General features: G+C 42.0%; 2 protein-coding genes and 1 long non-coding RNA gene across 5 annotated transcripts; 1 reads left to right on the forward strand and 2 right to left on the reverse strand.

The window, feature by feature from the left end:
- Positions 1–28: 28 nt before the first annotated feature.
- On the reverse strand, positions 29–4118 carry rnf113a (ring finger protein 113A). Its single transcript, XM_049562527.1, has 10 exons — positions 3997–4118; positions 2447–2526; positions 2262–2360; positions 1942–2049; positions 1714–1823; positions 1515–1621; positions 1318–1407; positions 1150–1243; positions 955–1061; positions 29–169 (listed from the first exon to the last, which is right to left on the reverse strand). The coding sequence occupies exons 1-10, from the start codon at positions 4100–4102 to the stop codon at positions 102–104; spliced, it is 969 nt and encodes a 322-aa protein (XP_049418484.1). The 5' UTR covers positions 4103–4118; the 3' UTR covers positions 29–101.
- Positions 3552–22658, forward strand: rundc3aa (RUN domain containing 3Aa). 3 transcript variants are annotated; one of them, XM_049562520.1, is made up of 12 exons: positions 3552–3820; positions 6420–6646; positions 15564–15691; positions 15930–16063; positions 16184–16269; positions 16520–16609; positions 18952–19032; positions 19120–19285; positions 19376–19533; positions 20902–21015; positions 21162–21268; positions 21676–22658. In XM_049562520.1, the coding sequence occupies exons 2-12, from the start codon at positions 6540–6542 to the stop codon at positions 21816–21818; spliced, it is 1314 nt and encodes a 437-aa protein (XP_049418477.1). In that variant the 5' UTR covers positions 3552–3820; positions 6420–6539; the 3' UTR covers positions 21819–22658. The 3 variants fall into 3 exon arrangements, with proteins under 3 accessions (XP_049418477.1, XP_049418479.1, XP_049418478.1); XM_049562522.1 differs by having other exon boundaries at positions 3554–3820; positions 15564–15679; XM_049562521.1 differs by lacking the exon at positions 3552–3820 and having other exon boundaries at positions 6200–6646.
- LOC125880202 (uncharacterized) lies at positions 8884–12780 on the reverse strand. Its single transcript, XR_007448021.1, has 2 exons — positions 12573–12780; positions 8884–11577 (listed from the first exon to the last, which is right to left on the reverse strand). It is a non-coding gene; the product is annotated as an uncharacterized LOC125880202 (long non-coding RNA).
- Positions 22659–24356: the final 1698 nt, after the last annotated feature.

Consider the following 24356-nt stretch of genomic DNA (forward strand, 5'->3'; position numbering starts at 1 on the left):
GGTACCACTCAGTGAGGCAGTTTACTGTCTAAAAAAAGTTGTTTATTCCAAATTTACACAGACAAACACATAAAAGGAGGGTTGAAAAGGTTCAGATGCTGCTAATCGTCCTCATCTGATGGTGGCTGGTCTGTTGCGGCCTTGCGTTTCTCCATCTTGGCCATCAGCTCTAGAATAAAAAGGAAGAAAATTAGATTAAAGCAAGTCATTAAGTTGCATTTGTCACATTTATTTCATAGGGCCCACACACACACACACACACACACACACACACACACACACACACACACACACTAGTTAACGCGGTGTGTCCCACACTGTTGGCACTAGTCAGGCCCTGTCTGTTTTTTTTTTTTTCAGCTGATTGAGCATATTAAAACGGCATCACAGCTGGCGGAGCCTGTTGGTAAATGAAACCTCTCTGATTGGCTGTTCAGCTCAGTGCACAAGAAGAGAAACTGATGTCAAGAAAGCAAACAAATGACAAAGATCAAGAGAGCGTGGGATTGAAACTTGTTAAATGAGGTAAGATTTTTGAGCTCTTCAACCACTGAGCTTCAGCAGAAATGGTTTGTAATTGTTCGCTTTATTGTTTACTAGTACACAGTGCATATCATTTGTTCTTAGTGCTAACTGGCCAACGTGCGTCTTGACTCAGTCCTGTCGGTCTTCTGGTTTCTCTTTTTGAATGACAAATACAGACTGCCACCATCTGCTGGTGTGGAGGGTTACTTCCTCTCACACAGGCACAGAACGTACCTGCTAGTTGGCTGTTGGCTATTGTACTGCGGTGTATTTAAGTGCAACTTTTGGGCCGGGATGCAGGTGACATTAGGCGACAACAGTTGGGCTTTGTTGCCACTAGTTTTTTGAGGTCAGTTTGGTGTGTCTGGGCCTTTAAAAGAAGAAGAAATGTATTCCTCCTTCTCAAGAGTCTTATGAGAATCTACTTACCCTTAGCGGGGTTGAAGACACCGTTGGTTTGCGTGTTGCACACATAGCAACGCTTGGACTTGCGGTAATGCTGAAGAGCACAGGTCTCACAGAAGTAGTGCCTGCACCTGGGAGATGTTTAACTGGTTAACACATTGCAACTGGTAAAAAACACAGCTCTGCACAATGAGGAAGCAGAAGAACAAAGAGGCTTACTTTGTGATGATGGGATTCTTGAAGGACTCTCTGCAGATGAAGCACTTGAAGGGCAAATCCTCTTCATCACTGCTCACCTCGTAGTTCTCATCATCTAGATGAAAGCGCAGTATTGTTTAGGAAGTGCTGCCACAAAAAATGAACATGAAACGCCCTTCCTGAACTCACCATTAGCTCCATATCTGCCCTCTTCCAGTTCCCGCTCAATCTGCCAGCCATGTTTGTAGTCTGATCTGTCATGGAGGAACTTGCAGCTGTCTAATAGCAGAGGAGAAGAACACTGAAGTGAATGGTCAAAATGTTTAAGAGTTTTAGTTATTCAACATGTCACTTTGATATTTTAATGGTACAAATCTCATACCCACCTCCAAAACCACAGAAACCAGTCTCCTTATAGTCTTTGCAGATGTCCGGCTGGTAGTCCCACCTGACTGTGGCTCTCAGGTGTTCAGGGGCTCGGATTGGTCCTTTCCTGTTAAAAAAAAATTGAATGTATCAACAATAATTGATCACATGTTAGCATTTATATGTGAAGAGTGTCTTGTGTCTACCCCAAGTACTCACCTGACCATGCCAGAGGAGGCATTGCCCATGGTGGTATCTTTAGGCTTGATGAATTTTTGGTAGTTGTTAATGCCGCGGTAGATTTTATCGTCCTCTTTACCTTCCAGCTCCTGTAAAAGGGGAAAAGGCATCATCAAGTAAGTAATATAAAATACTGCATATTTCAAAAATGCATCAATATGTATAAAGAAACACCTCATAAACAATAAGAGTAACATCACTGTATACCTCTTGAATTTTCTGGCTCCTCTCAAAGATGGCCTGAGCGTCCTTGTCTCTCTCTGTGTCCAGCTCATACGTAGCAGTTGCTCCCATGTCCTCAGGTCCCTCTGGTTTCTTTTTTGGGGCAAGAATGAAAGAATAGAAAAGAGTAAGAAAGATTTCTACAGTCAAGAGATTGTGGTTTCAGAACCACACACTAAGACCATAGTTGTTGTTTATCATTCACCTTCCCTGACCAGGAGTTTTCAACCAACCACTTTATGGTTCCTGCCACTCTTACAAAATGCAGTATTTAAAAAAAAAAAAAAAAAAAAGTCTTCACTCACTGCTGACCGTGTGGACTTGTAGGCAACAGTGATCTTCTTCTCCTCTTTCTCACTTTCACTGTCACTGGAAGATGCTTTTTCTTTCTCCACCTTCTTTGTCTGAACAAGGAACAAGACACCATTGTCAAGCTTACTTCAGTTTTAAACTCAAAATGGAATTCAAAATATTATTATTAGTATAGTACCCTTTGAATCATGGGGTTCAATCGAGCATCTTTCTTGTCTCTTCTGACCACAGAGCTCTGGTCCTCATCACTGTTGCTATCTGAAAAAAGACCAAGTTGAGCTTACTTTTTGCACCTTGTCTTGAAGTCCAAATTCTGTTTGAACTTTTTACAGCTACCAATCAAGCCCACAGGGGGTGATACCTGTGTATTTCCAGTGGTGAGGTGTAATTACGTACATTTACAGAAGTACTACACTGAAGTACAAGTTCGAGGTACCTAAATCTTTTCTGTTTATGCCACTTTCTACGATGTTTTAATCCACTACGTTTGTCTGTCAGCTTAAATTACTTGACCACTACTTTCTTCCTCCCACAAAACAACTAATTGTATATCAATTACTCACCCCATATAACCTTGAATTTGTGAAGAAACCTTTGTTTCTCTCGTATGCATTCAGTAAACAAAAATGGAGAAAATTCTTTATGAATTTAAGTAAAGGGGGGATGCATTTGACGACAGCAAAACTATATCAAAAACATTCATTTACTAACTCTCACACAACTCGTGTAGTATGATCCAAGTCTCATTTCTTCAGTTGTATGCTCTGTACTTCCCAACACATGCATTTTCAATAAAAACCTTACTATTCAAAAGACTTCCAGACAGTCTCAGGCAAAGATATGCTTGGGGAAGCCCATGCATTTGGCCTCTGCTTACAAGAATGCACATGCAGATTTGAAATGCGTGGGCTTGGGCCAGGTGCACTACTCACTTTAGTTGGGAAGTAATTTACATAGTAAGGTTTGGGGAAGTACTGAGCATCTTACTGGATACATGAAACTTGGATTTTACTGCACGACTTGTGTGAATTTGTATACAGAGGTTTTGATATAGTATTACTGTTAAATTTTTTACTCCTATTCATCAAGATTTTTCTCTGTTTTTGGATTCTTCTTTTACCACAGAGGTGTGCAAAAAAAGGTTTTCTCATGAACTGAATGTAACACGGGGTAGGTGATTTACAAATGATCATTCTGTGGGTGAAGTATTCCTTTAAACTGATACATAGCCTACTTTAACTTAAGTACACTTTTGAATGTAGGCTTTTACTTGTAGCGGAGTGTTTGCACGATGTAGTATTACAGTTAGTACTTTCATTTAAGGAATGGATCTGAATCGTTTTCCTAACAATGCCAATTTTTGTGTTATTGAACTGTCAAACCACAAAACGCAGACTGCGTCAACAAGACATACGCCCCCGAATTCCGAGGGACCCAGAACGCAGCACAAACGAGGGAGCTGTTTTTTAACACTGACGAAAATTTATGAGGTTTACATCCTGCTCAGTTTACAGAGTCGCTCGGGTCTTTCTGTTCGTCTGGTTCTTATCAGGTAAATATCATTGTTATTATTAAAGACGGGAATATAAGAACACACAAACACTTGCCAGTAAAGACATTCTGTGTTTGACATATCAGGACCGTTAACAAAGCCATAGTGTAATACCACCACAGGGGATTCTCGTCATGATAAACAAAAGAAACAGCAGCTAATTCATGAGGTACTACCTTTGTCGCTGTCGCTTGCTTTTCTCTTTCGTCCAGAGAATTTCTTGGTAGATTTTTTGAACAGAAAAGTGCAAGGACCCGCTTTTGGCTCTTCAGACTCCGCCATCTTGCCTTAAGTATATAAATAACGGCTGTCACCACAGCGCCCTCTAGTGTCTTGGAGTCTTGGCTAGTGCCCTCCTGCTGGTGAAGAAGAGAATCACTACTGTCTAATTCATTCAGCAACTAAAACATATTCTAAATATTAATACGTTAAGCAAATTCAGTTTTCTGTGAATTATATGTACTTTTACTCATAGAAGACACACACACGGTTTATGATACCTTTACATTCAGTTTATCCAGAGTCAGAACAACGTTTATTGCGAAGTAGTGTTGCAACAGTATGAGATTTTCATGGTACAAAAACTGTCTCAGGAGATATTGCGGTTTAACGTTATTATTATTATTATTATTATTATTATTATCATATTATATTTCATTTTATTTTTTTATTATCATCATCAGATAGAATGACCCTTAAAGGAATGAAAATGGAAGGGTTATCTTGGGTTGAACACATGTTTTATTGATTTGAAACCAATTATAAAAAAAAAAAATGGAAGTGTGTGTTAAAACTCTTTCCTTTGGAAATAACCAAAATAAAGGTAAGCTCCTCCATCAAGTTGCATTTTCCCCCCAGTATTGTAGGCAAGCAAATATACATGGTACGCTCTAAAAAGGATTCATGGGGTTAGTGGTGGTTTGTAGATAATGCTTATGTTATGTATGTTTTAGTCGGCTGACAACTTATTTTAAGAAGTTGGTCAAAATGTGGTGAGTTGGATGGAATTTACAGGTGAAGAGAGAGGAGGAGCGCAGGTTGGGGGTAAACCCTGATGAAGACGGTCTAGTCGAAACGTTGGTACTTGAATAAAAGAAAATATTTTTGCATCGAGTCTTAGAGTGTGCGCCTGACATCTTTTTTCAGAGTTGGATGGAATTACAATAAATAAGTTGGAATATCTTAAATAAAATAGTTTGACGACTTAATATCACCACAAATTTTGGATACATATTAAATTAGTTCAACTAAATTAAGCTTTTTACGGTCAAAGCAAATCATGTTGGTTGTACTTAACTAATTGAGTTTGTCAGATTATAAAAGACTCATAGGATTCACTCAAAAATGCCAGCTTTGGAACTACTTCAAAAGATCAATGCAGATTGTTTTCTGTTTTTTTAGAAGTTGAACCAGTGTATTTTCATATCATGCTATACCTTGACACCGTTTCCTGCTGCTACCCTACTGCCAAGCAGGTGTTCACTTCAAAGGAACTTGCCTTGGTTTTTAGTGCAAGCAATAAACATACCAAGAGGAAATAACTGCAAAGGCAATGTACATCAAGAATCAAAAACATAAATATATAATGGGAAAATTACAAAATGTATTATTCATTTTGCAACAATTGTACACCTGTCTACCAAAGATATATATTGTTCTTTATATTTGTACATGTTATATTTTATGCCAATATTTTAACCCCTGCAGTACTTTTTTCCCCCTTTTGATTAATATTTCATCGGTATTGTTGAGATCTAAGATTTTGATTTGAGATTTGACATTGACTGTCAGTACCTTGAAACTTGTCTATGATAGTGTACTGGTTATTGCTGTATTTTTTCCCCTCTGCCTGTGTGGTATGACATCATGTGCCAACACAGGTACTGCCATGTGTGCCCCCTCTTTAAACCAGTTTCATTTTGGGATAAGAAAGTTAATCAATCTAGTATCCATGGGGCCTTACAATGTCTTTTCATTTTTACATTTATTTAAAATGTGCCAAATAAGGGACAAAAAGACAAAAGATTGCATAAACGTGTCAGCTCTAGAATTGTGACATAAAGCAAGGACAGTAGAAATAAACAAATGAACTGTAATATAGGATAAAAAACATAGATTTCACAAAATATAAAATGTGCTTTATTTTTTACCAGAAGAGAGTCTGTGTTCTGTGCTTCTCTGTCACCACAGTTGTCAGAGACGCATTTAATTCATGTCCACGGGAATTGAAAAAAAAGTCTGAATTAGAGACTTCGTTGCTGTTGACTTTGGAATAGTCTGTGATATTTTTCCTATCTTAGGTGTTTGAGAGTGTTTTGAAGTTGTATTTATATCTTGAAAGTTATTTGATACGAGTATACAAAAGTACGTGAAGGCATCATTTCTCTCAGCTGTGCCAAGTGCATGACGTCCCCTGAATAAAACCGGAAATAAAGGTCGAAATAAAAGTACCATTATTTAACAATCAGCACAATGAAACTCAAATAAGTGAAAGCGATTTTATTTCGAAAGTACTGACCGGAACCTGTGCATTTAGTCATCTTTAACCTGACTCTGGCAGCCGCTGTTCTGTCCTGTCCTCCTCCTCCTCCTCCTCCAGCATCATCATCATCCGTGGCTCCCCGCAGAGGACAGCGGGTGTTTGTAGGACACAGGGCCCGCGGAGGGAGGGGTCCTGGCCTGGGCACGGATCCCGAAGAGGCCCCGGGGCCGCCGCTGGATGGAGTCGGGCTGCATTCAGACAGCAATGGCTATGGGTCTGACATCGAAAAAGGCGTCTGCTCGGAGCGTCGGTGTGGAGCGGAAAAACCTCATCACGGTTTGCAGGTATACATCACGACACCGTCCATTTACAGCGTTATCTGCAAGTGCCAGTCCCTGCATGCTGCTCTGGTTATTTTAACCATCTGACCACAGAGGATGTTTATGTATACCTGAAGTGAAACAGGGGGCAGCAGCACACACAGCGGATGAGAAATAATGCAGCATAATGGACATATTTATAGAAATGCTGGGGATGCAAAGGAGGCAGGTGCGTGTTCACCTTCACATACCCCTGCCATCACACCCCTTAGACCTATTATATTCCCAACGGGTTCCTTTGCATTTCCTTCATGCACTGTGCTGTAACATTCTTTTAAAGATCATATTGGTATGGCATTTATTTAGGATTCCTCTAATATCTCTCACAGGAAAGTCTCTTTTATTTTTAACAGGTTGAGGCACCTGCTTGATTCCTGACTGTAGTGATAAATGCAGCTTGAAATAATAACAAATAGACTAGTGGGCTGATATTGTCTATAACAGAGCTGGAGAAAAAAAATCCAACAGTCAATAGCAGGTTTCCTCCTCCATCACAGTGAGGTTGAGTGCCTGAATGGGACAAGGGCATTGGGAGCAGTGCAAGGACTCCTCCCTCCATCAGTGTCCCTCAGCCTACACAGTACAGTGAGTGCTGATGGACTGTGATGTGCCGTGTCATAAATCACTGTCTTGTACAGTGATCAGAGAGGTTAGAGCTGTAAACGCATGTGTATCAGAAACTCACCTGATGGCATGTCTCTTAGATTGAGTGTTCAAATGTTACTGGGCAAGAAATGAGGCTTCTTCTACAGTGGTGTCATTTGTATGCACATGATTGACATTTTAAGACATCTATCGTGTAGCTCAGTATGATCTAAGTCAGCAGTGAAGGAATGTCTACTTTTAACCTCTAATTGCAGGTTGAGGCGGTAGTGTGGACACGAATAGTGAGTCCTTTGACCAAGAGTGATTTTTTTTAACTCTGTTTGAATGATTTTCAGTGACCCAGAGGACGTGAATGTATCCAGTACTTTACCAGAAAAAAGGAAACTATTACATAAAGTCAGAAAAAGGAAATAGGATAAATATGTATATTTCCATTTTTTTCCCTTCTTCTCTCTTAATCATCTTGGCTTGGGACCCACAGATTTAGTTTGTGACCCCTTCAGGTTGGGAACCCCTGATCTTAAAAGCCTGTTTGCAGTCTAATATAAAATTGACTTCACTTAAAATCTATTGTTGTATTTGAAATGAAACCTTTATTGACCCAAGGGGAATTTACTTTGCACAACTGAGTGTAAACTGTATCAAAAACACATCAACAACAACAACAACACATAAATGTTCTTTTTGGAATGAAACTGTCTCTGAAAGACATATTAGTTATGAATCTCTTCCTATTTTATGGTGTTTTAGTCAAGTATAAATAAAATATACATACATTACTGTTTTGCTTTGATAATCCAGTTTCAGTCTTAAATTGATTATAGTTTTCTTAACAGGGATACAGAGCAGTTGTTATGTTTTGAGGACATCCCTTTGACATTATCTAAAGGATTACCATAGATTTTGAACTGCAAATAAACTGCATCCATTATTGGTACCCCAGATACATATCCATCATTATTGTGTCAGTGTTGGACTTGGAAGTGTCTTAATTCATGTTGCTACAATTCTCCAACTCTGCCTTAATATGTGTCTTTAATGTTGGAACTGCAACAATTAATTTCATTATCAGTCAATCTGCAGCTTATTTCCTTGATTAATTGCTAAATGAAAATTTTTTAGTCTATAAAATGTAAAAAAACAAAACAAAACAAAACAAAAAAAACACAGAAAAGTATTTATCCTCATAGAGCCTGAGGTAATATCCTTCAATACAATATACAAAAGCTGAAAGAGCTATTTTAGTGACCTTATCTAGCTTTATAGTATTTTTATATTCCGCGCCATCACCAGAGATTTGTAGGAAAATCACTGCTGTGCCTTGATACTTTTATAGTGCTCTTGTAAAATTTATTATAGCATTACTATGGGTCTTGAATTGCAAATTGACTCTAGTCATAAATGGTGTTGCAAACAGGAACATAATTATTTTTGTAGAGCTTGCAGGCGTTCTGCCAAAGTCATGCATCCCCATCCTGCTCTTAACTCTTTTCTGTTCTACTCTCTAGGAAGTCACGCTGTCTTTGTCTTGGCCTTATTCACAGTAAACGTTTTAAAAACATTCAAATTAAAAAGACAAAGTCCAGACTCTCAAATACACACACAATCAAGCATTTTTATTCCAGTACCTCTCTATCCAAGGTCCTGTCTGCATTTTAGTGACACGTACAGAGAAGCAAAACACACAACATCACACAGAGCATGCCTGCAAATAAAGAAAAGTTCTCACAAAGGACTCACAACACAGAGAAAGATTAGCGAGGGAACAAAAACACTGTTGTTTTCAGTTTGGCCTGACCTTGCTAAGACCAATTTAATCATTTAAGCATTTTAATGACAAACACACAGGACGAGACGGAAATAAATCTCAAACAGCTTTCCATCAGTAATGCTTACTACACAGTTTTGTTTCGTTTTCTAATGAACAACATGACATTGATTAGGTTCAGTCGGAGGGCAACTTCTTCCAGGCGCGTCTGTGTCGCTGTCAGATCTGCATCTCCTCATTCATGATGTTTCTGACCCCCTTTCTTAAATGTTTTTCTTCTTGATGCCGTTCAGGTCAGAGTTGATTCAAGTAGTCAAGTGTGTTCGTACAGTCTCATTGGAGAGAGATCGTGAAATCAGCAGCGGACCCTTGGCTGTGCATTCAAGCAGGCTGGGCGTGTTGTTGGTGCAGGATACAGGATCCAGGCTCTGTCGAGCTGCTGAGACACAGCTACTTCCACAGCTTCAACTGCTGCCTGGCTACAGTAACTAAGCTGATGTTAGTGCGAGATTAGAACACCAGGCCAAGCCTTTATTTTCCCCTAATACATGCATGTATGTGCATATATGAAGTCTGACCTCTTTTCCCTCACTGTCACATCTAAATACAATCAGTAGACACAGAGATTAACATTTTCAACTCCCAACAAGTTGATGAAGTTTTGTCAATTTGTGGGACTTTAGAGAAGAGGGCTGTTTCTGAGCACGTTTGGAGCCGAGAAGTTCACTTGTCACATGTTTCACTGTCAGTTACTGGGGTCATAATAAAGACAAGCTGGCATCACAGTCTTTTTTTTTAAAAGTGTATTTACGTGATCAGGCATAATGTGGGCCACAAATACCAAGCACAGGCATCTGCTCAGTGATTCAGTGCCTTCTTTACAGTGTGATACGAAACAGAAGGAGCCCATTTGAATTAGAAACACATATGTACAGCAATAGACATTTGGGTATAATATAGGATAACCTGATCAAACATTTGCACCACCACAGGGAACAGTTTCTGCAAGAGGCCCGAGTCAGGGACTTGAGAGTGCTACAATAAAGAATGATAATGGCAGAGAAAAATAATGAAAGAGACTGCTGCGGTCGGGTGAAAAAGTTGCAGCTTCGTAATGTTGACAAAGAAGAATATTGAGGCATTTTTGAGTTCATCCAGTCCAAAACTTGTCCAGTGTTCTCCTCCCGCAGTGGCTTTTATCAGCCTTCACACTGGAGGTAATAAATGAAAATAATTATGATTTTAGCTGCAACGTTTTTTACCTGAAAGCATCAGGAAATGCAAAGAAACTTAATGGCTTTGAGGAGACACTGTGATATGCATCGTGTCCACAGTGACAGCAGTGTCATCATGATTGACTATCTCTGTGCTGTTGCCACGAGCAACAGGTTTTATCTTAACGTGGCAGCGCTGAGGCTTTCTGCAGTCGGAGGGAATTTTCATAAGAGTCCAGTTTGTTTATCTGAGCAGTCACTGGGTAATTTGGTTTAAAGGCTACATGCTGTACTGTAATGTTTAAAATTGACTGTTTGGATGCATTAGTCTGGCTATGAGCTCTCATGCCGTCGTCCGTGACTGGAGGCACAGCGTTGCCATGGACATGGGGAACCTAAGAAAACATAGATAAGATGAGTGAGACTTGGCAGGTCTGATGTGAGGTGTCGTCCCCTCAGCTGCGTCCTGTAAACAAAAGGAACAGGGAGTAAAAGGAGATGTGGTTCATCTTTGGCTGAGGTTTGAGCTCTTCCGGGGCGTGGCTCCAGAGACGGGAATAAAATGTTCTGTGTGTGCTGTAGTAAACACAATCACATATTCATATCTGGTGGACATGCTTCTGCAAGTGGGTGGCTCTTTGTGCTTTTTTAAAGTCGGAACAATTGTAATGGATGCCACTTTCCACCCAAGATGGAAGTAGCATGCATATCTGGTATTCCTTCTTTGCAGTTTCCCTGATTTCCAAACTACACTTATTTTTACCATAAAATATGTGAAATTACAGCAGAAGTTTCAGTAGGTCTGACTAAACATTTGGGAGTCTCTCATGTACCGATCAGCAGCCTACTCTCCCACCACCAATTTCTCTGTGACACGCTGTTATTCTTCATTTAACCCCCTGTCAGGTTCAAACATCTGCTTTACACTCTCAGTGCTTCTCAGCCCAACACCCTTACTGTCCATCTTGCACACTGATCCCTCTACACCTCCTCTGACCATGAAACACTTTGCCTGGACGCTTACTCCCAGACAGGGCCGGTGAGAGAGAGACACGCCCTGCTCTATTTGCATTTTCACATCTTTTAGTCTATTCGGATTTGGCCCAAATTATCATTCTTTTCCCAACATTTATCAAAGCGCACGGCATTCTTTCTCTTGGCTGTTTGTGCAGATCCAGGGCAGGACAGGACAGGATGCCTCCCTCGACAATCCAGGACGATAAACAACAGCACTGGCTGGTGTTACACAATGCTGCGGCCTGTGAGGAGTCTGCCTGTGTCATCTGATCCTGCTGGTTATGCCAAGACTAAAGAGAGAGACAGAAAGAGGAAGAAAGAGAAAGAGAAAGGAGTCAGGGGGAAAAAAAAGAAAAAAATGAAAGCAGACAGAGTTAATGTGAAGCTTTGTGTGTGTTTAGATTAGGTGTCACTGCTGATAAATGTAGTTTTGGTTCTCTGAGGTGGTGCTGCGGATCAAACGCACTTGTGTAAGTACAGTAGAGGGGTGAGAAAGGAGAACAACAGGGCATTTAAAGAGAGAGCTGAGAGTGGGCTTGGCGGCGATCCAGGCTGAGTGAGAGGGGGCACAAAAGAAGCTTGTCAGAAGGTTCTGCAGTTGTTTTTCAGTGTCAAATCGTACCAAGAGCATGTTGCTTTCCACTCCATCCATTTGCATTTGAGGCACGCCAGCAATTCCCCCTTCAGATCAAATTATTTCAGTTAATTTAAAACGATCTGCCGTAATGTTCCTTTTGAGATAACGCTGCCACCGTATTGGGTCAGAGAGGCCTTTTGCAACAGCTGACTTTCTTCTGTTATGATTTCAAACTCTATCACATCAACAATGGGGTAGCCATTAATCGGTGGTTCCCATACTGAGCCCTGGGAACCGCTGGGGGCACTTGGTGGTTTTCCAAGGGCTTGGCACTCTGCATCATGAGGAATTGCTTGATTATATAAATGTTTCTATCATTGGGAGTCTGCACAAATGACCAGATTAGACCACATCTTCCACTACGTGCTTTTCAACTTAAGTTTTAGACAGAATAGTACAATTCTCTAAGAAATCATATCTAACAAAACTTCTTTAGGTCATATCAAAGAAGTGCCTTCGGTTTAAAGCAGATCTCTTCAAGAAGGTTAAATGGGCTTACTGGCATCACCTGCCAAGTGGATTTTTCTAAGTTTGTGGGTCATGGTGAAGTAGAGCACACAACACCCTGCAGCTCTATTATACCTCGAAACCTGACTGACCCACTTGGTCTTTGCATATAACATGAGACAGAATTTAGATGCCACTGACCTGTTTCCTTGATAAATCCGGCACGACCACAAACAAGTCAAAGGTCCAAAAGTAAATTTAATCCAGATTTGGCTCTCCGTCGGAACAGACCCCGTGCAGATGCTGTTGTGGCGCCCAAATGTTCTCTGTGATGGTGCTTCTTTCTTGTTCTCTCTCTTGACATTTTGTGCCAGTCTCCCCACCCCGCAATCAGGTCCCCTCTATCTAGAGCGTCTTGCGCTTGGGGAAGATGGCTTTTCGAAAAGACGTGGTGGTGGTGCCTCTGCTGAAGGAGGCTCCCCCCAGGGCGATCTTGGTCTTTCCGCTGGTGATGGTGGAGGAGCCCAGCGATGTCGTGCTCCTGCCCCTGGTGATGGAGGAGTTCCCCATTGCAAGCCTGGACTTTCCCCTCTTTATGGTGGTGTTGCCCAGGGTTAAGGCCGTCTTCCCCTCGGTGAAGCTGGTGTTGCCCATTGAGGAGAAGCTCGTCTTCCTGACCCAGATTCGATGGCGGGGTTTGGGGCTCACTCGACGCAAAGCATCGCACACTCATGCAGCACGTCCTGCTCTGCCCCTCGGGGGTAATAGTAACATCAGCTACAATCCAGAGCAGACCAGAATGCTAAGCGTGGATAGCGCGACCCCCGTGTCGCATAATGCCTTCGTTGAGATGATCAACGTGGGCTTTGGAAGGCCACATACCACCCATGTGTCCCTGTGAATGGACAGAGGCAGCCGTAGGTGGCCACAGCCTATCTGGGGGGACAGGGACAGTGGAGCGATTGTCCCATCTCCACGACGACACCGGACGGTTGAAGGACACATTGTTGCAAAGCGGGCAATCTGTGGTGACATCACTTTCTTCTGAGCCATTGTTCCCTATAGCCTCTGATTGTAAGACATAGCCTCTGTGTACGACTGTATATACCGTATGTGCAATGAGCTGCACAGTGTTAGATTTGATAAGAAAAAGTATAAATGCGTTCATGTTCTCCACATGTCGTTGAGGCTTTGATTGCACCCCTCCTGTATTTGTGTCGCCCCTCCATGTGAAATATGGGTGTGGTTCCTTCAGTCGGTGTTTACTACCCATATGTGTCCTTGCTGAACTGTTTTCAATTCATTACAGCATTTGAGTCTTTAATTTCTACCATTTGTGTCTTTAGATGGTAGAATATCTCACAAAAACTAGATTAATTTACAAAACAATCAAGCCAAGCAGTGTTTAGACATGTTACTTTTATAAGCATCGTTACATCAACCAGCTTTTACAGTCCCAAAACTGTTTTTCTGGTGCCAGCATAGTTATGGAAATGCAGGCAATGAACCAATCTTATCAGCATGCACAAAAATACCACATTTGTACCAAAGATGTCGTCATGTTGACAGCTGTACATACACAATATACAGGAGAACAGTGCTGATGAAAAACACACACACTCTCTTGTGTCTGCACATACATCCCACACGGCTGTTTCACACTTTTCCCTCCCTGCCAAGTCGACACACCATAAACCACCATCTCATCGCTGTCACATTTACATAACGCGCTCAGCATGGTTTTGGAATTTCTCAGTGATGATTGCAAACCCCATCAGATCTGCAGCTCACTTAGCATTTTGTTGCTTGGGAATCCACCTTGTGCATACACGTAACAGATGATGTCGTGCCACATTGACCTGTACACACAAACTGATCACAAACATACTGTAGCAGCTCTTTTTTATTGACTCTTGACACTACTGACCTGCTAAAACTGACCCAATAGAAATATCCTTGGGTTTTTAAGTGTGTGTAGGAATCATGTGTGAAAATCCCAGTAGATGTTGCTGTGCCTCTCTTTGCCCCTGATGAGGGTGGTTTTGACCACTGACACAGACTTGGTCCCATGGGTGAAGGTCACAGTGATGAGAGAGGTCGTGGTCTCCCCTCGTGTGACAGAGGTTTCGCCCACCGCTATCTTGATTTTGCACAAAGTTACAGTGGTTCTGCTCCAGGAGATCGAGGATTTACCCCAGGAGATGGCGTACTTAGTCCTCAGGATTGAAACCCTTCCTTTGGTGAAGGAGGTCTTGCTTGACGAGAATGTGGTTTTCCACTCATTGTTAGAGTCTTTTTTGGACTGCTTTGCTGCTTTGGGTGTCTTAGTCCTTGCTTCAGGGGTGTTTTCCATCTAGGTGTTCCTGCGCTTGCCCGTCAAGGCTTTGCGGAAGGAGGTGGTTGTGGTTCCCCGGCTGAAGCTGGCCCGTCCCAGCGCTACAGTCGTCTTTTGCCTTTGGATCGTGGAGTCTCCCATGGAGGTGGTGGTCACTCCCCTGAAGATGGAGGACTTGCCCATGGCTACAGTAGTCTTTCCCCTGGCTATGGAGGTGTTTCCCACTGCCAGGGCAGTCTTGCCCTCTGTGATGCTAGTGTTGCCCATCGAAGCAGTGGCAGTCAGCCCGAGCCCGTGCTTGGATGCCGGCTCCTAACATGCAAGCTGCATAACTGCCTGCGGTGCAGCAGGGTCAAAAGCCAAACTAAAGCTGCAGCAGCGGCTGCCCTAAATAGATCAGACCACCTTGTAAAGATGAGGGGGAGGGAATTATTTGATCATGCTTTGATGCTAGCCGGTCCCTCAGAGAGACGAGACCCAAAGGGACCTGGAAGCACAGCGTGCACAAAGGCTGAAAAGACAGGGGGTTAATTGTGTTGTTTTCATGATAGCACTGCCAAAGCACTGAACGGGTACATTGTGCAGTACACAAGACAATTGGGGTGACCTCAGTATGATAAGATGGCGTGGTTCCCAAAAAAGAAAAAAAGAAGCCCTCCTCCCTGCTATTGTTGCAGGGTTCAAATACAGTAGTACATTTGTCTGCTTGGGTACAGTACACGGCTGCGTTTCAGCAGCTGGTGCAGCACACAACCAACAGAAAGTTCAAATCCTTCACAGATGGAGAGTAGAATGTTTTTCCATTGAGTTGTCTTGTGTTTCTATAATTCCTCTGTCTCTGTGTGCTTCTATTTCAGATTCTCTGTGAAGACTCTCCTAGAAAAGTACACAGCAGAGCCCATAGATGACTCATCCGAGGAGTTTATTAACTTTGCCGCCATTTTAGAGCACATCCTCAGCCACCGCTTCAAAGGTAACACTGCAGGTAACATATAGCACAGGAAGAGATGGACAGATTGGTTTATATGGCATTGAATGTATGAATTAGATTGTAAAAAACTAGATAATACTGCAGACCATTAACCACGGAACAAAATATTATAAAAAGAGTAAAAACCTGTATGATAATTGTTCGCAGTACTGTTGCCGTGGTTGCATGCTTGCAGTGTGGGCTGTTGTCAGAGCAGAAGTAATCTTGTTTCTGTGTTTTAATCTTGGACCAGGTTCAGGAAGCTGGTTCAGCTCAGATGGACAGCGCAGTTTCTGGGAATACATCCGGCTGGCATGCAGCAAGGTGCAGAACAACTGCATCGCCAGCATCGAAAACATAGAGAATATCAGCACATCACGAGCCAAGGCAAGGATATGAGTATGCAGAATTGTGTGTGTGTGTGTGTGTGTATGTGTGTGTGATACTGCATTAGGGAGCAGCAAAGAATGCCCTCTGCTCTTGCTCACTTCTTACGTTGTCCTACAGGGGCGTGCATGGATTCGGGTGGCGCTGATGGAGAAACGTCTGTCTGAATATGTGTCCACTGCACTGAGGGACACAAGAACAACCAGGTCAGACTCATGATTTAAAGGGACATATCTGATATTCCTCATTTTAGCCATGTTTGTCTGCACATTCTAATCACTCAATTTAAGAGTAAAAGACAAAAGACATTATTTCTTTGCACCAGAGGAAAGTACATTCCTGCTACGGATTTTTAACATCAAATATAAATATGTATATGAAATGCAAGTAGAATCACTGTTGTGTCAGTATTATATCTGGAGGTTCAGAGATGATAACCACTTCTTCACCTGACAGGAGGTTCTATGATGATGGAGCCATTATGCTGAGAGAGGAGGCCCAAGTCCTAACCGGCATGCTGATCGGACTGAGTGCCATTGACTTCAGGTGAAGACACACACTGCAGACTGCAGGGGTCTTAGGGCCCGTGTACACCAAAGAATTTTTCCCGAGGCCAGTGTAATTTTAAAAATTTAATGGGAGCTTCGTGTATTTAGGCTACGCTACAAATGCCAGCAGTGTGATGAGGCACTGAGTGTCTGTTCTGCACCGAGCACTGTGCATTTCTGAGCACCCAGAGCTGAAGAAAAATATTCTACTTTGGGTAAAACGCTGTGCTTGTTACTGTCACTTTTTACCCAGCCATTCAGTCGCAGTAGAGGAGGGGCAGGAGAAATAGCACAAAGACTGTCACATCTTACTTGTGCAGGTGCTGAACAACAACAATGGAGGAGAGATGTGTTGATATACTGTATATATATTAAAGGATAAATTTGGCATTTTTCAACCTGGACCCTATTTTCCCATGCCTGTGTGTCTAGGTGATTGATGTAAACTATGAGGTAAATTGGTTCAGTATTGAGCTGGACAGCAGCAGCCAGGCAGTTACACAACAGCCACAATGTAAGCATATGGGGCAACTGAAAACCATCACTGTATGTCCATTAGAAGTGGTTATTTTTGACACAGACAGGCTCAGATTGTTAGTATATGTGTCTGAAGTGTCTCTTTACCTTTCACTTGATCTGGTCTGTTTGTTATTGTCTCATCAAGTGAAAGTCACAATCATGAATCTCATGAGATGTGACTTGTGAATGTAGTGAAAAACACATTCATGCTTCGGTGTTATATGGCCTATAATATATTTTATTATATTTATGCCTACATTTGCCCTTCCTATATATCAAGGAGATACCTACGGGCGAGAATGACGATGGCTATGTTAGTTATTTTAGGAGCATTTACACAGTCTTTGCTAATAAGATAATGATTTTTCATTCCCACAGCAGGGACATTTGCAGTGTCACAGCAGCAAAGGGGATGGTTTAATAACAAGAAACATCAGAAAGATATAATGAATATGTAAACAGTAAAATAAAACTTCTGGTGCCTTTCTCTGTCTGCTCTTCATGCATATACTCCGGCTTAAATAAATACGGACAGTGATCATATTCAAGGGCCTCATCGTCGTTGTTGCATTGGGTAAATAATCATCCATGACACTGAAAATCTTTTAGATAACACTAAACTACATTTGCTGTAAACAACTGTGGTCGCCATACTCTCTCCAAATCTCACACGTTTCCAGTGCAGTCTTCCTGCAACAAATGACATCTTGTGAGATATCAAAACTTCCGCTTAACAAGACAAATTGGATCAAGTGAAAGGTAAAGAAACACTTCAGCAGCTTATAATAACAGTTTGAGCTGGTCTGTTTAAAAAACAACCACTTCCAATGGAGACACAGTGACAGTGCTCAGTTGCCCCACATGCTTACATTGCAGCCCACTTTGCAGCTGCTAGTTGCTGCCATCCTGCTAAATACTGGACCAGTTTCAAAAATTGATGTTCAAATCAGTCTCCCAGGCACATGTACACCCCAGACTAGAGTCCAGATTGAAAAATGCCAAAGTTATCCTTTAATATATGTTTCCTCTCATGAACCCACAGCAGTCCATCCTTTCTCCCCATGTGCTTCAGCCTTCCCTTCATCCAGAGCAAGGGCCAGAGTAAGCACTCTGCCTGATGCCAACATTTTTATTTCCATAGATATTCTGTGTCATAGCAACCAGACGCAACCACAGCATCTCAGCTGAAAAAAAAAAAAAAAAATGCTACGCCACTTAAGTGCACCCAGTGCTCCTGAGTTCCTGGGGAATGCCAGGCATTTTCAGTTGGGAAAAAATTCTTTAGTGGATGCAGCACCTTAAGGTTATAATACAGCATTTTCTATTTTAGGATTGTAGATTATACTGAAATAATTAAGTATTTCAAACCTTATTTTATTACTTTAATAAGAATACATCAAATAAAAATCAGTACATCTGTCCTAAAAGTCTTTTGGATCATGCAGGATCCCTACGCCTACATTTAGAAACTCTGTTAAGGTATTAGTGGGTAGTATGTATTCATGAATAATAAATCATGATAAGATGTACAGTATATGTACTTTCTCATTCTGTATCAATTATGCAAGTGTAAGTATGTCTGACACATATACAGTATTAAAGTGGACATTATATATAACAGTGCATGCCCTGAATATATATATATATATATATATATATATATATGTAAAGCTGAACATTTTTGCTTATGTTGCCTTCATACTGCATTTGAATATATTGATTTTACTGAAAATGTACACACCCGTTGCGTTTGTGACATAAAAATAAGTTTTTCACAGATCTTTCTGAAAAGGAAGCTTAGGGTTTTTTGTCTCTCTGCAGTTTTTGCCTGAAGGGGGAGACTCTGGATGGAAAATCCCCAGCTGTGATCGACTACACACCTTACCTGAAGTTCACGCAGAGGTGAGACCGGCCCTGTCACTCCAATTTTAGCGTCACATTAGTGTGCATGTGTAAGATTGCAACACCTATCGCCTGTCTGCTGTGTAGCTATGACTACCTGAGTGACGAAGAGGACCGTCGCAGTGTGGACAGCAGCAACAGCGAAGAGAGTGTCCCCGAGCATCCCTACATCCCTCTGGTGACCGATGAGGAGAGCTGGAGCAACAAGTGTCGCAAGATGGAGCAGAGGTTTAAGATTGTCTATGCCCAGAAGGTGACTCACAACAACTGCTAAAAAAGTTAAAGCTGTTTAAATTATGGGCCTTGTCTTGCAAATCCCTGTCTCCTTACTTTCATGTTGCAGGGTTACCTGGAGGAGCTGGTGCGCCTGCGGGAGTCACAGCTGAAGAACGTGGAAACAGAGAACAAGCGCCTGAGAGGCAAGGTGGAGGAGCTGACAGTCCAGAGTCAGCAGGAGAAGAAGGAACTGGAGGCCGTCGTGCTGGAGCTGCAGGCACAACTGTGAGAAAGCACACACACAAACTTTGGATCACATTTACCTTATTAAAAAGCTCCTACTAAACTGTGTGCGTTACATCTTTCTGGCATTATACAGTCTCAGCAGGGGTTATAAGAGGAGTTTTAAAACAACCTTACGACTAGAGACAGCTGCTATTTCAATGGAAGATTTTCTTCTGTAGAAAATCAGTTATCGTTCATATTCAATTCAATTATATTTATAAAGCCCAATATCACAAATCACAATTTGCCTCACAGGACTTTACAGCATATGACATCCCTCTGTCCTTAGGACCCTCGCAGTTCATGTAACTACTTAAAGCTGGGGTTGGCAGAAATTTGGAAAAGGTGACCAGGGGCATATACATGCCCTTCTTACACTAAATTATTTTTCCCATACATTAATTTTTTAAAAATCCTATTTCATCGTTCAGTTGCGCACAGCTTATTCGCTCAGCCATCCTACGGCGGGGAGTCAGGATGTCCATTCCCCAGAGCTGGGGCTTGCGCTGGCTGGATTCGGGTTGCTGTGGTTGCAGATTGGGGTCCATCTGCAGAGCTTCTGCCTACTCTCCTCCCAGAGGTGGTCTGTAGCGGCAGGGAGTGAGTGGGAGGACATAATGTGATTTGAGACTCTTGCTAACGTTAGCTACATAAACATAAACCTTAAGTTGTAGCTATGAGGCTTTGGCTGCTGTTTGCAGAGGGCTAAACTATTAGCAACATTTTCTTTCCATCTCTGAAACATATTGCAGATATTGACATCCATCCATCCATCCATCTTCTAACCGCTTCATCCTCTTGAGGGTCGCGGGGGGGCTGGAGCCTATCCCAGCTGACATTGGGCGAGAGGCAGGGTATACCCTGGACAGGTCGCCAGACTATCGCAGGGCTGACACATAGATGTTTTATTTAATTTTTTATCAGACTCTCTTTTAAGTTGATAAGTCCGTCTTCCTTTTTTGTGTCGCTTTGCAGTGTAGACACTTTTTCTCTCAGTCGACTTGAGTTACAGTATGCTCAAAGTTTATTGTGGGATTTTTGGCCAGTGAGGCAAAAAGTAAATTGCCTACCCCTGCTTTAATATAACTGGTCATATTTTCAATGGAAGATAAAAAGAAACTGAAATTTGATGCAGATGAAATTTTTGATTTTGCCGGTTTATGATGTAAGATGCATTGGGGCACTATTAGGTGCTGTAACAACATCAGGGAGTGGAATGATATTAATAACTTTTTAAAAAAGTGGCTCATTGAAATTCATAAGAGATACCAGATTTTTTCTGCCACTTGAATGTTCAGATGCATATTTGCTTGCTATAGTTAAAAGTGTCATGTCTGAATTTAATTATCTGTGCTGTGCTTTGTGCAGCTCTGCCCTCATGCCCTGTGATTCCTCCCACCTGACTAAAGATCTTTCCATCCCGCTGGTCAACCAGTGGTCCACCATCACAAACAACCAGGGTGATGTCAAGCTTTTCCGCAGGTATGTTTTATTTTTATGAGCCTACTATATATTCATAAATCTTAATATATGATCCCTATGGGTAAATACCAGACATAGCATAAGTAAGCAGCTGTTGATAGATGCAATTAATGTGCAGAACTTTGATGATGTTTTTGTCCATCCAGGAGGAGTTTCCACAGTTTGGAGCAACTTTCTGCCGAGGTCAGTCTGAACTCTGATTCCCAAAGGGCTGATGGGAGACAGAACGGAGATGCTGCCTGGACTACAGCAGGTAAAAATGCATTTAACTGCTACTATATTCATCACGTCATCCTCATTGCAACATTTAAAACGTGCAAAGATTTGTGTTGTGCTTTTATTATTTGTTGCACTTAAGCCATTTAATACAATCTTCCAAAGTAACCGAGAACATGTTAGATAAGCTACATTTTACTCGTTATACTCCAGCAGAGAAAACACAATCGTAAAGTAACATTTCTGCTTGAGTAGGAATATATTTGTACCCCTTCCATGGCTCCATAAAAGCCTTTCAGAGGCAGCCACCCATGCACATGTACATAAGTGCTCATACAAAGGCAGGCTTGATGGCTGTTTATGGTGCTTTATGTGGGCAGCTTGAAGTATGCACGATCAGACTTGCAATTTTATTGTGTTTTTTTTCTCTTTTTCTCCCCGTAGGAAAAGACAACACTCCCTCCATGCTGGGTCTGTGCGGCTCTCTGGCCTCTTTACCAAGCTCCAAGTCCCTGGCCAGCCTCAAGTCCAGTGAGTGTTTGGTCAACATCAGCACTGAACCAAGCCCTGCGCTCACTCCCAGCTAGGAGCTCCAGACCAACAACTACAGAGATTAAACCCCCAGCCTGTCTGCCTGGTGATGCTGCGTTGACCATAACCCCCCGACCAAAACCCTGCTGCCACAATCCACCGAGACCATCGACAGTTTCGTGAGAACAGGAAAATCATCATACCATCTCTGGATTTTTGTACACATGAGGTCATCATGAAGCTACAAGGATCCATCTCTTTTGGTTCTTTCCCTTCACCTCGCCTTATCTGCTCGACTCTTCTCTCGCACTCTCCCACAACCACTTTCTACTATCTGTGAATCCTGTTATTCAGCATTGTGCAATTCTTCTGCAAACTCCTGTCAAACCTTTTTTTTCCCAAAGCATCCATTTATTTCCTTAAACTGTGTATCCACATCCTGCTCCTTATTTGAATATCAGTATTCTTCCCCATGGCATCGTCTGTGTGTTTGTGTGCCTGTTTTATTCAATTTTCTTGTCAAAATGTAACCAAAACAGCACTTGCAGCTCTTTGGATGCAGCCACTTGCAAAGAAAGAGATGTGATGATCATTTTAAGAGATACAGGTTATACATACAAAGTAGAGGATGGGTTTTTACAGACTGTCCTGAGGTATGTTTTATGGGTGTGACTGGATTGTATCTGGGGTCTGCCACACCTGAACGTGCATATCATTCCTGCTTGAGTAATCAAACACTGTTTAAATCTGTGCAGCTATTTATTGAATCTATCAGATCTTAAGCTACCACATGTTCATTTATTTGATTTTATTCAGTACAGCAGTATGTTCTTTTTACACGCATACATTGGATTATTTTTTGGTTATGTGTTGCAATAAACTGCCTTTTTCCATTATGTGTGTCTGTTTGTTTTCATCACAGCGTTGTATGTAGAGTAAAACAGGGATTTTAGAAATGGTTCCAAAACAGGAGGTTAATGGAGTTGGATGGAGCAACTAGTTGTGTGGGACATGTGCTTTGGCTCCATCTTGTGGTTTGACATTATATGGTGTAACATATTGCAGGAATGCCCAGATTGCTCATTAATTCCTAAGAATAACCTGAGGGTATTACAGGGAAGAGCGTGGGTAGCTACTTTTTAAAAACAAGATAAACATTTAGTCACATGGATGAAAATATTCTTTGAGTGACTGTAAAATTTTCAGTCAACCTGCAAAACCCCTGTTCTGCTGAAGTATCCATTACCAAGATACTGAAGCTCCCTCTCCCTGCACGGCTGTGGTTTTATAGCAGACCATGACCTCTGACCTCCTTGTAAGGAAGAATACAAGAAAAACATAATCGTAATAGTAAAGTATTACAGAAAGACACACAAAATTCATTCTGCATTGTGTGACCTTTCATGATTTATTTGCAGCAATAATAATAAATCTAAGCAAAAGATATGGTTTAAAGGTTCTTAATATGACACTCAGAACATTAATGTAGCAGTAAACAAGTATTTGCTATTCAATGATGTAGTGGAGTGATAGCGTCCTGAGCAGAGAATGAAGTCACGCTCCCTCTGTGTGTGTTCTGGGCTTCTCTGTTTTTTGTTACTGTAATGCCGGCCTAGCTGTGCATTCATGTTAGTGCATATGTATCCCACTGGCTAGCTCGTTGCCTTAGCTCTGCACTGCGCTCATATGACGGTTAGCGCTGATATCGGGACGGCAATGCTCACCCTCAGTTCCCTGGTTAGCTCTGTCAGCACTGTTGCTGTTGTCTAGTGCTGGTTATGGAGTTAACACCATTAGCTGCTAGCCACTGGCTCAGCCACCTCCATGTTGAGAACATGTTGACTGCACATGGCTCTCAACATGGAGGTGGCTGGGCCAGCGGCTAGCAGCTAATGATGGTGTGTTCCATTTGTACCGGGAAATCGAATCTTCCAAGTTCCAAGTTCTTGGAAAATTGGAGGAACTTTACCAACCTCAACCTCAAAATCCAATATGACTGCTCTGTACATTGATGGCAGTGTATCCCACTGGCTAGCTCGTTGCCTTAGCTCTGCACTGCGCTCATATGACGGTTAGCACTGATATCGGGACGGCAATGCTCACCCTCAGTTCCCTGGTTAGCTCTGTCAGCACTGTCGCTGTTGTCTAGTGCTGGTTATGGAGTTAGCACCATTAGCTGCCAGCCACTGGCTCAGCCACCTCCATGTTGAGAACATGTTGACTGCACATGGCTCTCAACATGGAGGTGGCTGAGCCAGCAGCTAGCAGCTAATGATGGTGTGTTCCATTTGTACCGGGAAATCGAATCTTCCAAGTTCCAAGTTCTTGGAAAGTTGGAGGAACTTTACCAACCTCAATCTCAAAATCCAATATGACTGCTCTATACATTGACGGCAGTGAATACACACAGGAGGATGGCATTATGCTGTGGGTCAGGGTGGCATAACAGCCATATAAGCACAATGCACCGGCCAGGGCGCCATTTCACTGTATCTTTACCTATCAAATAGTTGTTTGCTGCTATATTAATGCTCTAAATGTCCAATGCAGAACCTTTAAAGCCATGTAACAGCACAAAAAAGGCCTTTCATGAT

Source organism: Epinephelus fuscoguttatus, linkage group LG19 (genome assembly GCF_011397635.1).
Source record: "Epinephelus fuscoguttatus linkage group LG19, E.fuscoguttatus.final_Chr_v1".
Lineage (NCBI taxonomy): Eukaryota > Metazoa > Chordata > Actinopteri > Perciformes > Serranidae > Epinephelus > Epinephelus fuscoguttatus.

Excerpts from the sequence above, each read along its gene's own strand:
- rnf113a (XM_049562527.1), bottom strand. The coding sequence starts at position 4,102 with ATGGCGGAGTCTGAAGAGCCAAAAGCGGGTCCTTGCACTTTTCTGTTC. Across the intron at positions 2,050-2,261 it reads ACAAGTCCACACGGTCAGCA|AAACCAGAGGGACCTGAGGA; the intron begins GTGAGTGAAGAC and ends GCCCCAAAAAAG. Across the intron at positions 1,622-1,713 it reads GCCTCCTCTGGCATGGTCAG|GAAAGGACCAATCCGAGCCC; the intron begins GTGAGTACTTGG and ends TTTTTTTAACAG.
- rundc3aa (XM_049562520.1), top strand. The coding sequence starts at position 6,540 with ATGGAGTCGGGCTGCATTCAGACAGCAATGGCTATGGGTCTGACATCG. Across the intron at positions 16,610-18,951 it reads CTGAGTGCCATTGACTTCAG|TTTTTGCCTGAAGGGGGAGA; the intron begins GTGAAGACACAC and ends GTCTCTCTGCAG. Across the intron at positions 19,534-20,901 it reads CTGGAGCTGCAGGCACAACT|CTCTGCCCTCATGCCCTGTG; the intron begins GTGAGAAAGCAC and ends TGCTTTGTGCAG.